The following is a 13,929-nucleotide window of genomic DNA, read 5'->3' on the forward strand; positions in this document are numbered from 1 at the left end:
GTCGTTACAATGTCATGTAGAATGCAGTGTTCCTTCATTATTCGATTAATTTCCCCCGAATGTTTTTAAACTCAGGGCGCACCAGGACCGCTCGGGCCACAGGGACGCAGTGGGCCGCCAGGGTTTCCCGGACCAGAGGGCATAACTGGACCGAAGGGCGAGAAGGGGAACCGAGGTCCACCAGGCATCAGCGGAATGAAAGGAGAAAAGGTGGGTACGAAGTAGCTATTGTTGTTCATTCAGGTGTCTGTGAGTGAAATATGTTACGAATTGTAAAGTTTTAGAAACGAACCAGCGGCAAGAGATTTCACACTGAGTCTGGTTTTGATGTTAAAACCACTATCTTTATTAGTAACAACTTATAGTAACTTAACCAAGATAAACTAAAGTTAACAGTGTTATGTGTAGATATGTGTGTAAATATAACTATTGAGGTTGGGAGAACAAGGCTTAGAGTCTTGAGATGGTAAAGTAGGAAAGTTCAGTAATCCATGAAATAAATGATGGGAGAGAGATGTTTGTAATCCAAGGTGAAATGTAGAGAAGAGGTAAGTACAAAATATTCCACAGGTTCTACGCTGGTAAAATGAGATAACAGTCACCGTAGGTCTTGTCGGACGTGTCGTTCCAAATCCACATACGAATTATCACCGAAAATGACCTGTCACAGGAATATCGTCTTCCACTAGTTACCACACAACATACCCAGGCAAGGGCTACAAAAGTGGTCCCACGAGATACCCCAAAATCCACTCCTATGGATTGTACGAAGTGACAGTCACACATTCGTTATGCACTCCGTGCCGATGTTTAACCCACGCTTGTGGGCATAAGAGAGTTCCAAGCCTCAGCTGTGACAGACTGAAGCTACCGGCTTCCCCAGTCTCTCTCTCTCTCTCTTTCGACTGAAGGTCGCTCTCTCTGTATATGAGTTTAAGTTCGCAGCAGCCTGTGACTGACGTCATAGTCCCGCCTCACTCAGGCACTCTTAAATCGACAGCCCACAGTAAACAGAACCTGTAGGTTCTTAACAAATATGCCACAGGTTGACACCATCAGTGAAATCTCGGTCTTTGCCCCTTCCTGTTAGTGATTCCATTATCCCAACATCAGACCAGCATTCCTGCTATTTGAACTTCCCATCAGCCTCCCTGTCCCTGAAATATTTCCTGATATCCATTACGTCAAAAACAAAAGCAACAAATATGTATCAAGTCACTCTGTTTCGGCTCCAGGGAAAAGACAGGTAAGGAATTCTTCCTTAGTTTCTTGTCTTGAATGTATGTTCCCCTCAAAAATTCAGCTCCATCCAAAACAATGGAATCAAAGTGACTGAGGTCGAATTAGTACTTCCATGCAGGTTATATTGTTGTTCAAAACCAATGAGCTAACCATGAGTCACAAGAGACTTAAGATGCTGGAATCAGGAGCAAACTACAACCTGCTCATTGGGTGGAGCAGCATCTGTGCAGTGGGGAGAGGAATTGTTGACAGTCCTGAGTCCGGATGCAAGGTTTCAACCCAAATTGTTGAAAATCTTTTTCCCTCTACAGATGCTGCTCGACCTGCTGAGTTCCTCCAGCAGATTGTTTGTTGCTCTATAAAACTAACTAACTGGGGTGGGGGGAAAAAAACGGCTGCTTGTCTCGTTGCCTGAAAAATAGCTCTTGAGTTTTTTGATGGCTTGCATTCACATTCCTAAACCTCTTTTGTTCAAATGTCCAGCTGGCCAAATATTGGATGCTTCTATTGGGTGAATGAACTCTTCTTGGGCTTTCAGCCAGGCTGATATATACTGTTGCACATTCACAGGGAATCCTGCTAACGTTTTACAACCAAAGCTTTGTGGGGGCTGTGAACATCACATCATGAATTCAATATGGTGTCCCTATTCACGAGAGCTTCTAGTAGGTTCAGCTTGGTCCTCCTGTGGTGAAGCTTTGATAAAGGTACCATTGATCTTTTCCAACATACGCGTACATCAACATACTTCCTCTATAAGGGAAACGACTATGAACAAACGAACGGAGTGGCCATGCAATCGCCCTTGTCGCCGGCTTTTGTTAATTTCTGCATGGAGGACTTTGAGGAGAGGGCTTTGAGTTCATCACCCTTGCACCCCAAATACTTCTTTAGATACTTTGGTGACACTTTTATAGTGTGGCCTCATGGACTCCAGGTACTCCAACAGTTCCAGGACCATCTGAACAGTTTACACCCAAATATTTAATTTACAATGGAGATGGAGAAGAATGATTGCCTGTTCCTGGACATTCTAATATGACTAAAACTAAATGGTTGCTTTGAACATGGCGCCCATTGGAAACCCATCCACACGGACTTATACCTCAACAACATCACACCTCCCAATGTAGAGCGGTTCTTTCTACTTTGATTAACCATGTGAAAACTATTTCGGACCCAGAGAGTCTCCAGGTGGAAATAAGATGATCACGCACAACGTTCCTATAGAGTGACTACAAAGTGCGGGAAATCAATTGAGCTCTTAAAAGGGTCGATGGAAAAACCAGGAAACCTAACAATGAGGAAGAACTTGTTGCTACTGCCCATCTCCCCTAAATTTCCACGGTTTCTGGAAGGATCGGCAGGATCCTGAAGAAATACTGGATTAATACTAACCACAAACTCGTAAGGAAGCTCATATCACAGCTTATGCAGGTCAAAGATGACTTGGGATTCAGACGGCTGGCACATTCCCTGTGAATGTGGGGCAGTGTATATTGCCCAGACGGAACAACGGAAACCTGATTAGATGAGGTCTAACCAATCAGGAGGGATGGACGGATGGCAGGAGCTGAGTATATATACCAATGGTCTATACATGCCCAGGCATTATACCTGAGGAAGATGGCAGAGTTTGCCATCAAAATGTTGGTTAAAATCGATACCTGTATCCGGCTGGAAGCTGAGGAAAAGTTTATTTGTCATATATGCCTGGAAAGCACTAGATCCTTTTTCTGTATCTATTGGATTTTTTAGGAGTGTTCCTTCTCGATTATATGTAGGTCAGATTACAGGCCTTGAACAATCTGTGATTTTGCAATGTCATGTACCAGAAGTAATTTAGCTTCACTTTGGATCTTGTTTATATCTTGAAGTTTGCAGTTTGTTTAATTTGGGATTTCCTCCTTGGACGTAATCATTGTCAACCTCTGGTGTCTTGCAATTATTTACAAATATGCCCATTTGCTGCCCATTTCTGACTAAGCCATATTTTTACTCTGTTACCCAAATGCAGCACTTACCTAAAGTTCACTGAGCAATCATATTTGTTTATGAGCCAGTTCAAATCCTCACAAGCAAATATGATTGGTCATTGGACTGTGCACAATATCTGTGTTTAAAAGCCTACGTTCTAGGACTGGTAATTTAAAATATATGGCCATCAGATTTCACCCTGTGATTTATATTTTTTATAATTTCGTAAAGAGTTAGGCACATATATATATATACACACACACACACTGAGGGTGCCTAAGGCTTTTGCTCAGTACTGTATTTGTCAAAGTCGAACAGATAGCGAGATTGTAAATCTGACAGGAGCAAAGGATGTTGGGAATGGCATGGGCGGAGTGCCACTGAAGGGGTGTGGAATGGGTGGCAGAGAAAGAGTGGCAGGGGCGTGGTGTGGTGTGGGTGCAGACACACCCAGTCCTGAAATACACACAAGATCATTTGATTCCAAACAATTGGTTTATTGATCCTTACAGAACTTCTATCTTGTGCTTCCCACTCCCTCGCGTCTCCGTTTCCCTTTCCCCAGCTATGATTCCCCTTTCCCTGCCCCCTTCCCACTCTCAGTCCACAATAGAGACCCATATCAGAATTATGCTTATCATCACAAACGTATGTCATGAAACTTGTTTTTTTTGCAGTAAAGTGCAAAACTTGAAATTACTGCAGTGCTGTGCAAAAGTCTCAGGCACCTTAACTATATGTATATCTACCCAAGACTTTCGAGCAGTAATGTGTATGTATAGTTTATAAAATTGGGCAAATTAAAATTTTGTCTATTTTGTAAATATACTAAATTATTAATTATACAGTGTATATACAGTATATATTAAATCTTGAATATTATAAATAAAAGGTTGAATATTTAGGTCCTTTTATTCTTAGATGGTAATAATGAGGGTGTCACAGTACTGCAGTGGTTAGCACAACACTATTGCAGCTCAGGGCATCGGAATTCCAGCGTCCTCCGTAAGAAGTTTGTATGGCCTCCTTGTGAGCATGTGGGTTTCCTCCAAGTGCTTTGGTTTCTTCCCAAAGGCGTACCGGTTAGTCGGTTAGTTTGGTCATTGTAAATTGTCCTGCAATTAGGCCAGTGTTGAATAGGTGGGTTGCTGGGTGGCACAGTTCGCTGGGCTGGAAGGGCTGGTTCCCTGCTGTATCTCTACATTTAAAAATAAACGAATAACTTTGCCTTAATAACGATATTCTGTTTTGTTGCCTTCTACTTCCCGCTCCTGTCTCTCCCGTGACGCTGAGGTGTGTTTAAAACATTCTCACAATGTTCCTATAAACCTGCAGGCTGATTTTACAATTTCTGGTTAGGTGAACATTATTTGTTTCAATTATAACTTGACATAACTCACTGGTTTCACTCCCAATGCAGAATTTTTTTTCTCTCTCTTGTTACAGGGTCCAATCGGTGTGCCAGGATTTGTCGGGACAAACGGGATCCCGGTAAGTATTTGTGTTCCTGTTTATGAGGGTCACTTGTTACCAAAATAATTCTATGTAAATAATGATATCTTACAGCATTGCCAGAGGATGTTTAACCCTTCATCCCCATGGTGGATCTTAGATTGAAATTCATATACACAAGAGATTCTGCAAATACTGGAAATCCAGAGCAACACACACAAAATGCTGAAAGAGATCAGCAGGTCAGGCAGCATCTATGGAAAGGAATGAAAGTCAATGTTTTGGGCCAAGACCCTTCAGTGGGACTGGAAAAGAAGGGGGAAGGAGCCAGAATGAGGAGGTTGGGGAGGGAAAGGAGTAGAAGGCAGAAGGTGATAGGTGAAGCCAGGTGAGGGGAAAGGTGTGGGAGAAGGATTGAAGTGAGAAGCTAAGAGATGATAGGTTGAAAAGGCAAAGAGCTGGATAGGAAAGAATCTGATTGAATGGGAGAGTGGATGATGGAAAAAAGGGGTGACACCTAGAAGGAGATGAAGAGAGAGGGTAGACTGAATGGGGAGAGAAGGGACAAATTACCCGAAGACAGAGAAATTGATGTTGATGCTGACTGGTTGGGGGCTTACTCGGGCTTCTTCCCCCTTCCTTTCCAGCCCCGATGAAGTTTCTCGGCCCGAAATGTCAGTTCTTTTCTCCTCTCTGTAGATGCTACCTGACCTGCTGGGTGACTTTTACTTCTGTTGTTTTTTGTGTAGTTGTTTGAAATCTGTAGTCCAGCTGGTGGCTCCCTATCCTCACTGTTAACATCCTCTAGCATATCTGAATCTACATTGCAATTACAATCGCAGAGCGTTGCCCTCTGCTGGAATTAAGGGTAAATTGCAAGAGCGAAATAATCCCAAATACTAAAAAAACACTGCAGAGAAGAGACCAGCTGCAGAATGAAAAGAGAACCTGATGTCACCTAACACCCCAACTGAGAGCTAAGCACTCAGCAAACTCCTGGGTGGGTGGAACGAAGGGGGAGATGGGGGTAGGGAGTGAGGAAGAGGAGTCCAACTGGAGGAGGGAATGTGATTGAACGATCCATGCTGTACAGTGGTGGGTTTTATCAGATGACATGAACGGTGTTAAAAATCAAAATTAAAATATCCTAGTGGGAGCATATTAAAAAATGAATTATTCACTATCAACAGGAAGCATTGGAAATGGAATTAGAAAAGGCAAGAAAATGCTTAAATCTGCTAGTCACGGAAGAGAGAAAATAAAGTGTTACTGCTTTTCATGGTGAAGTTCAGTAAAACAGATTAGTTTTCTCAGATGTGAAAGGGAATGAGCATATGGGTTAGAATCGGAGCCATAGAGAAGTACAGCACAGAAACAGGCCCTTTGGCCCATCTAGTTCATGCCAAAACCATTTAAACTGCCTACTCCCATCGAACTAAACCGGGACTATAGCCCACCATACTCCTACCATCCACGTACTTATCCAAACTTCACTTAAGCATTGAAATCGAGTGCACATGTACCGATTGATCTTGGCAGCTCTTTCCACACTCTCACGACCCTCTGAGTGAAGAAGTTTCCCATCATCTTCCCCTTAAACTTTTCACCTTTCACTCAACCCATGACCTCTGGTTGTAGTCCCACCCAACTTCAGTGGAAAGAGGCTGCTTGCATTTATCCTATCTATACCCCTCATAATTTTATGTATCTCTATCAAATCTCCTCTCAATCTTTTATGTTCTGAGGAATGAAGTTCAAACTATTCAATCTTTCCCTACAACTCAGGTCCAACATCCTTGTAGATTTTCTCTGTAATCTTTCAACTTTATATTTACATCTTTCCTGTAGGTAGGTGACCAAAACTGCACACAATACTCCAAATTAAGCCTCACCAACATCTTATACAACTTCAACGTAGCATCCCATCTCCTGTACTCAGTACTTTGATTTATGAAGGCTAATGTGCCAAAAGTTCTCTTTATGACCCTATCTACCTGTGACACCACTTTCAATGAATTATGGACCTGTATTCCCTGGTCCCTTTGTTCCACCACACTCCGCAGTGCCCTACCGTTCACTGTGTAATACCTACCCTGGTTGGTCCTACCAAAATGCAATGTGTTGCACTTGTCTGCATTAAGTTCCATCTGCCATTTTTCAGCCCAATTTTCCTGCTAATCCAGATACTTCTGCAAGCCGTGATAGCCTTCCTCACTGTTCATGACAGCCCCAGTCCTGGTGTGATTCAGTGTGGCAGGTTAGAGGAGGAATGTATAAATTGCCCCCTTGATCCAGTTATTGTTGTTATATGGAGCATTGCATCTGGGACCTTTTCATTAAAGGTGATTAAGGTGATTAAAGGTGATTAAGGTGATCTTAATTTGTCGCTTGTACTTTGGAAAATACAGCGAAATGCATCGTTTGTGTCAATGGCCAACACAGGCTAAGAATGTGCTGGGGGCAGGCTGCAAATGCCACCATACATAGCATGTCCACAACTTACTCACCCTAACCCTAACCATATGCCTTTGGAATATGGGAGGAAGCCAGAGTACCCAGAGGAAACATGTAGAATGTACAAATTCCTTACCATCAGCAGTGGGAATTGAGCCCCAGTCGGTGCTTGCTGATGTTGTAAAGCTGTTACTGTCCCACATCTACACTACAGTGCTGCCCGTAGCATACAGCACTGCCCGTGTCTATGACATAACCATGGTGACAACTGTATAGCATCTCATGTTAGAAATGCTTTACACTGACTCTGTTTGAGACCTCCTTGATCAACAGATACATTTGTTCCCATTCCCCTGCCACAGTAACATTCAACACTTAAGTGACATTCCATTTTCCTCCCAAAATTATGTCCCATAGTTGTAGAATCATAGAATGATACAGTACAGGAGGGGTCCATGCAGTCCATTGCATCTATGCCAGCTCTTCACGAGATCTATCCCATTAATCTTACTGCCCTCCTTGCGTAGTGGGGGTGGCATTGTGTAGCGGTTAGCAATCACCATTTGGGTTTCGATTCCCGTCACTGTCTGTAAGGAACCTGTACATTCCCCCGGTTACCATGTAAGTTTCCTCTGTGTGCTCTGGTTTCCTCCCCTGTTCCAAAGATGAGGTTAGTAAGTTGTGGGCATGCTATGTTGGTGCTGGAAGTGGGGCGACACTTACAGGCTGCCCCCAGCACATCGCCAACACAAGCGACACATTTCACTGTAGGCTTCGATGTTTCAATGCACGTGTGACAAATGAAGCTAACCCTTAATCTCACTTAATCTTTATTCTCTTACCTTTTTAAGATACTTCCTTAAACAAATCAATCCAGTTTGTTTTTATGATTTATTTCCTGTTAAGTCTTTTGTTTGAACCTCTGTGGACAGTAGACAATAGGTGCAGGAGTAGGCCATTCGGCCCTTCATGCCAGCACCACCATTCACTGTGATCATGGCTGATCATCCACAATCAGTACCCTGTTCCTGCCTTCTCCCCATATCCCTTGACTCTGCTATCTTTAAGAGCTCTATCTAACTCTTTCTTGAAAGAATCCAGAGACTTGGCCTCCACAGCCTTCTGGGGCAGAGCATTCCACAGAACCACAACCCTCTGTGTGAAGAAGTTTTTCCTCAACTCCGTTCTAAATGGCCTACCCCTTATTCTTAAACTGTGGCCTCTGGTTCTGGACTCACCCATCAGCGGGAACATGCTTCCTGCCTCCAGTGTGTCCAGTCCCTTAATAACCTTATATGTTTCAATCAGATCCCCTCTCATCCTTCTAAATTCCAGTGTATACAAGCCCAGTCACTCCAGTCTTTCAACATATGACATTCCCGCCATCCCTGGAATTAACCCAGTGAACTTATGCTGCACTCCCTCCATAGCAAGAATGTCCTTCCTCAAATTTGGAGACCAAAACTGCACATAATACTCCAGGTGGGGTCTCACCAGGCCCTTGTACAACTGCAGAAGGACCTCTTTGCTCCTATACTCAACTCAACTGCTGGAAAGACAAAAGGGAGCTGTCTATGAAGTTGCCACTGGTTGCCCAAGACCAGTGTGTTGGGTGTTGGTTTCAAGATGGCAACGATGAGAAAGGCTCTAAGATTATTTGAAAAGGGCTTTACATTGCAGCCTCCGCAAGTGGGCCTAACCCTGAATCCCTTAGCGTTCACGGTGCTGGGAATGAGAAATTAGAAGTTCTATTATCCTTCACCTTATTGTCATACAACATGAAATCAGGGCCTATCTGCTCCAGAGCGACACACACAAAATGCTGGAAGAACTCAGCAGGTCTGGCAGCATCTGTAGAAATGAATAAACAGTTTGAGATCCTTCGTCAGGATTGGAAAGGAAATGGGAACAAGTCAGAATAAGAGGGTGGGCGGGGGTCAGAGTACAAGCTACAAGGTTATAGGTGAAGCGAGGTGAGTGGGGAGGAAGTAAGAAACAGGGATGTGATAGGTGGAAAAGGTATAGGGCTGGAGAAGAAGGAATCTGATTAAGGAAAATGGACCCTGGGAGAAAGGGAAGGACGAGGGGCAACAGGGGGAGCTGATAGGCAGGTGAGGAGAAGAGGGGAGCCTGAGTGGAGAATGGAAGAAGAGGGAAGGGGAAGGGGGGAAAATTACAGGAAGTTTGAGAAATTGATGCCGAGATACCTATCCAGACTAGTCCCATTTGCCAATGTTTTGCCCATAACTTTCTAAACTGTTACAATCTGTATACATATTGAATGTGGTCACTGTACCTGCCTCAACTATTTCATCTGGCAGCTCGTTCCACACACATATCACCCTTTGTGTAAATGAAGGATTCCCCAACCCTGGGGAAAAGACTGAGCATATTCACCCTATGATGAAATACATCTCCATAAGATCACTTCTCAGTCTCGTGGGAGTAAATCCTAGCCTGTGCAACCTCTTTCCTATAATCCAGTTCTTTAAATCCTGGCGACATCCTCAATAAAGAAGGATTAAAGGTTGTTTCATTCTAAATATTATTTGCCAAAGTAGTATTTTGCTATTTTATACACTGTACATTACTTTTTAAAAGGGTCATCCAGGTCAACAAGGTCCAAGAGGTTTTCCTGGTCTAGATGGGTGCAATGGCACCAAAGGAGATCCTGGTTCCGATGGTTTTAAAGGATATGCTGGAATACCAGGATTGCAGGTGAGTAATTGATGCAGTTTTGGATTGACTAATTTTCCAGGGAAAATATTTAGTATGGAACGATGGTTTCAAATTTATTTGGTTTAGACTGCAACTTATTCAGACTGGCAGTGAAAAGATGATGTGATTGTTTCACTGAAGAATCCAATACACCAATTTATTTAATTATCCATTTCAAAGATCAATTCAGCTGAACTTAAATTTGTCCATTCTCAAAGGTTTCAGTGTCAAATTATTGTATAGTGAGAGGTGGCCTGAAGACTTAATGCTGCTTCCTTTCACCATCTGTTCTCTCAATATAGCAGACATTAACTCTAGACTTTCATGCAGATATTTATCCACAACTGATAATGTCAAACAAGCATTGGAATTGGAATTGGAATTAGTTTATTATTGTTAAATGTACCGGGATGCAGTAAAAAGCTTGTCTTCTGTAATGTTCATACAAATCAATTCATTACGCAATGCATTGAGATAACACCATAGACATAGGGGCAGATTTAAGCCACTCAACCCATCGAGCTTGCTCTACCGTTCAGTCATAGTAAATTTATATTCCCTCTCAACTGCATTTTCCTTCCTGAACCCCATAACTTTTGACGCCCTTACTAATTAAATATCATCTACTTTAAATACACCCAATGACTTGGCCTCCACAGCTATCTGTAGCAATGAATTCCACTGACTTGCATCTGTCTGGTGAAAGAAATTCCTCTCATCTCTGTTCTAAAGGCCCTTCAAGCCTGAAGTTGTGCCCTCTAGTCCTAGACTCCCACTATTGGAAACGTCCTCTCCACATCTACTCTATCCATGCTTTTCAAAATTCAATCAGTTTATTCCAGTGAATGTAGGCCCAGAGCCATCAAATGTTCTTACATTAACCCTTTCATTCCCAGGATCATTCTCGTAAACCTGCTCCGGACCCTCTCCAATATCAGCACATTCTGTTTTAGATATGGGACCAACAACTACTAACAATACTCCAGGGGTGGTCTGACCAATGCCCTATAAAGCCTCAGCAATAGCACAAGGTAAAACAAATACAGAATGCAGAATAAAGTGCAACAGCCACGGAGAATGCTCCTGATCTCTGAACTCCACTTTTGAATTTTGGTTCTTTGGAATGCATTGCTGTATCTTGGATGTTTGGATATTCTGACTGAGGATGAAATTTTAGCCACTTACCTCTTAAACGTGTGGCCTTGTATCGATGTGCTAACTTCTGCTGGACCATGAGCTTTACTCCCTCTTCGGGAAACCTTTGAAGAATAATCCAGAATCTGGTGAAACCCCAAGAGATTTTAAAATTCCTGATTTCTGTCTTTCCATCCAGGGTGAAGTTGGTCGCAAAGGTGCCAAAGGAGAGCCAGCCTACTACTACTACACGTCTTCCGTTGGATCAAGGGTGAGATGGCCCACGTGGTTACATGGGTTCAGAGGTTATGGAGAAAAACTGAGTGTTGGAAAGCCAAAATAAGCAAAGGAGCAGAACGTAGAATCAGAAATTGTTGTTACTTTAGGAATTATATGATGACCATTGGTGCATTTATTTTAGTCAGGTTGACATGGCAATGCAGTGGAAACCATTGTAGGTTCATGCTGGTTATGAAAGATTTGTGCTAATACAGTATCCCTTACAGCCTTGACAGGTCATAATTGATGAAGCTGCTGCAACAATGCAGGAAAGGTTAAAGCCAATCTTTGCATGCAGGCTTTCAAATTCGTTTTTTTTTTAATTATTTCCAGTTTTTAAAGAGTTTTTATTCGTTATTGTGATCTTTGGTGTTCACATAGGTCTCTTTTGCTTGCACTTAACTAGATTCCATTTCTGTAAAATAATAAGTTACCAGTTTACAAAAAAAGGGGAAAAAAAACAACTTAAATCAAATACTACTAAAAACAAGTCAGTGTAATTTCCTTGGCTGTTTTAGCTAGATTCTACACATACAAACCATGGGACATGCATTTTTTTTGGATTCTTTTACCCTGAACAGCAGAGCACCTAATTTTACCTCCTGTCTGAGCCCCTGTTGCCAGTGCTATGATTATCAGTATTATCAACAATATGGGGGGCTGTGTGCGCCGACAGGATGGAAAGAGGCACCCGTGTCCATAAAAGTCATGGGTTGTTGACCAAAGATCCCATCATCCCCAAGGACACTACTTCTGCTGAGCTGTTCGAATGTCTGATCCCTTTCATTACTTTCTCCGAAGTCTGTCACTAAGCTGCTGGAGTTGCTGGGGATGGCCAAGTCTACCAGAATATGACTGTAACTACTGTCCATTTCTGTTCTGCCGAGGGTGCTTGGTGGGTGTGCGCTCAGTCTGTCTGTGAACCTCGATGTATTCAGTGGCTGACGATAATGTTGTTTCCAAAGCCTCCCATGGAGGCAGTGGTAGTGCCTCGTTCTCGCTGTATGACTGCTGTCATCCAGCCCTCAGCGATCAATCGCTGGATGCGAACAAAGCGTCCTGTCCTGGAGCACCTCCTGTTGAAGCTGTGCTGGCTCCTGGTGCTGATGGGTTTGTATCTGTCTGCTATGTGGAGGAGGAGGTGCCCCCTGCATTCTCCAAGGGCCAATCAGAACTTGTTCCAGCACTGGCCTCCACCATCTGACTGCAGCAACCCCATGATGGGGAAACCTCAATGAGGAGAGTTTCCAACGTTTTGTACCCAAAGCCTCCAGACCAGAGGAGACATGTTAGTATAAACTCTGCACGCTGGCTTCCAGAGCCTGGGCTGGGCCTGGCCTATGGGACCAATAAGGGAGACCTAGTCATTTGCCAGCCTGTAGCATCAAAACTGGAGACCAAACACAATTGGGAGCAACTTTCAGAACCTTTTTCCACCCATCACAGCAACAGGAACAATGAGAGGCCTGGGCCGAATAGAACATCGTGGACACCAGACCGAGATATGGGACTAATGAATGCGATTGGTCTGCAGCCTCGAAACCCTGCCCCTTCTGTTACCTCACAAGGAACTCAAACACCTTCACCACAGCTACAGAATGCAGAAACCCAGACAGACAGGGATTTACAGGAAGCTACCACTTCAGGGACCAGCCAGGCTTTCAATTTCTAATGGCATTTTGGATTCATTGCCTCATCAAAAGACAACACACTACTTCAGAACTCCTGTGTAATCAGACCCTTGCCGTCTTTGAAGCCAGATTTCAAAGATGAGGAGGGTACTTTCAATTCATTATTGAGCCTTTGGGCATTCTGGCAAGGCCTGTATCTATTGATGCTCCATCATTGACCTTAAAGGGAGTCCCTGCCTTTTAAATGCCAGGAACCAATACTAGTCAGCAAGGGGTCTGTGGGCCCAAGGTTGAGAACCCCTGCCTTAAACTGAGTGGTTAGGTGAGCCCACTTCAGAGGTGACGGCATTGACTGGAATAGAGTCCTGTGTACACCACTTTAAATGAGACACACCTCCTGAAGCGCTTTAGTGAATGAAGTATGTTTTTTAGTGTTCATTAATAAGTCTATTTTTGTTCATTCCAACTAGTTTTTGTTAATTTCTTTCCAGATTATTTTCTGAATTTAAGTTCCTCATCTGCTATAGTGGGATTTGAACACAGATATCTGGATTATTGGTCTGATAAATTAACCCTTATAGTCCTACCAACCCGATTAGGTACCTTTATCTGTAGGTAATACAGTATGCTGGGTGAGAAGAGGGCCTTCACTACAGCAGAGTCTCCTTTGTAGGTACCTCTCTCTTCCCCAGATAGGTTCTTATGGCCATGAATGGCTCTGGGACCCAGGCTGAGACAAATGTCACATGTCAAAGCCATTTGCTTTTCTTCAATCTTGGTAAAAATAAAGTCTGTGGTAATTATTCATGGCTCAAATGTCACTGTTTCGTTATGTTTATTCGTTATGTTTATTCATGTTTGAAGTTGCTTTGATCTCTTCTTTCCTCTCCCACAGGGTGAGCCTGGCCTCCCAGGTTTGGATGGGTTTCCTGTGAGTATCGTAGCAGTACATGTTGTGTCGGGTGGCAGAATCAAAGGAACTGTGTCTGGCCTTGGTATTTTTGCATGTCTAACAACAGGGGGCCCCTTAATTATTTGGAGA

The 13,929-nt window shown here is 43.2% G+C and overlaps 1 protein-coding gene across 5 annotated transcripts in view; it reads left to right on the top strand.

Moving 5' to 3' along the window:
* Nucleotides 1–13,929, top strand: part of col4a6 (collagen, type IV, alpha 6) — a 448,523-nt gene that overhangs the window by 274,594 nt on the left and 160,000 nt on the right. For all 5 annotated transcript variants that reach the window (XM_072270937.1, XM_072270936.1, XM_072270938.1 and 2 more), the window contains exons 5-9: nucleotides 76–210; nucleotides 4,666–4,710; nucleotides 9,727–9,843; nucleotides 11,177–11,248; nucleotides 13,783–13,818. In XM_072270937.1, the coding sequence (XP_072127038.1) occupies nucleotides 76–210; nucleotides 4,666–4,710; nucleotides 9,727–9,843; nucleotides 11,177–11,248; nucleotides 13,783–13,818 (405 nt within the window). The remainder of the gene's footprint in view (nucleotides 1–75; nucleotides 211–4,665; nucleotides 4,711–9,726; nucleotides 9,844–11,176; nucleotides 11,249–13,782; nucleotides 13,819–13,929) is intronic.

Source organism: Mobula birostris, chromosome 10 (assembly GCF_030028105.1).
Source record: "Mobula birostris isolate sMobBir1 chromosome 10, sMobBir1.hap1, whole genome shotgun sequence".
NCBI classification, from domain to species: Eukaryota; Metazoa; Chordata; class Chondrichthyes; order Myliobatiformes; family Myliobatidae; genus Mobula; species Mobula birostris.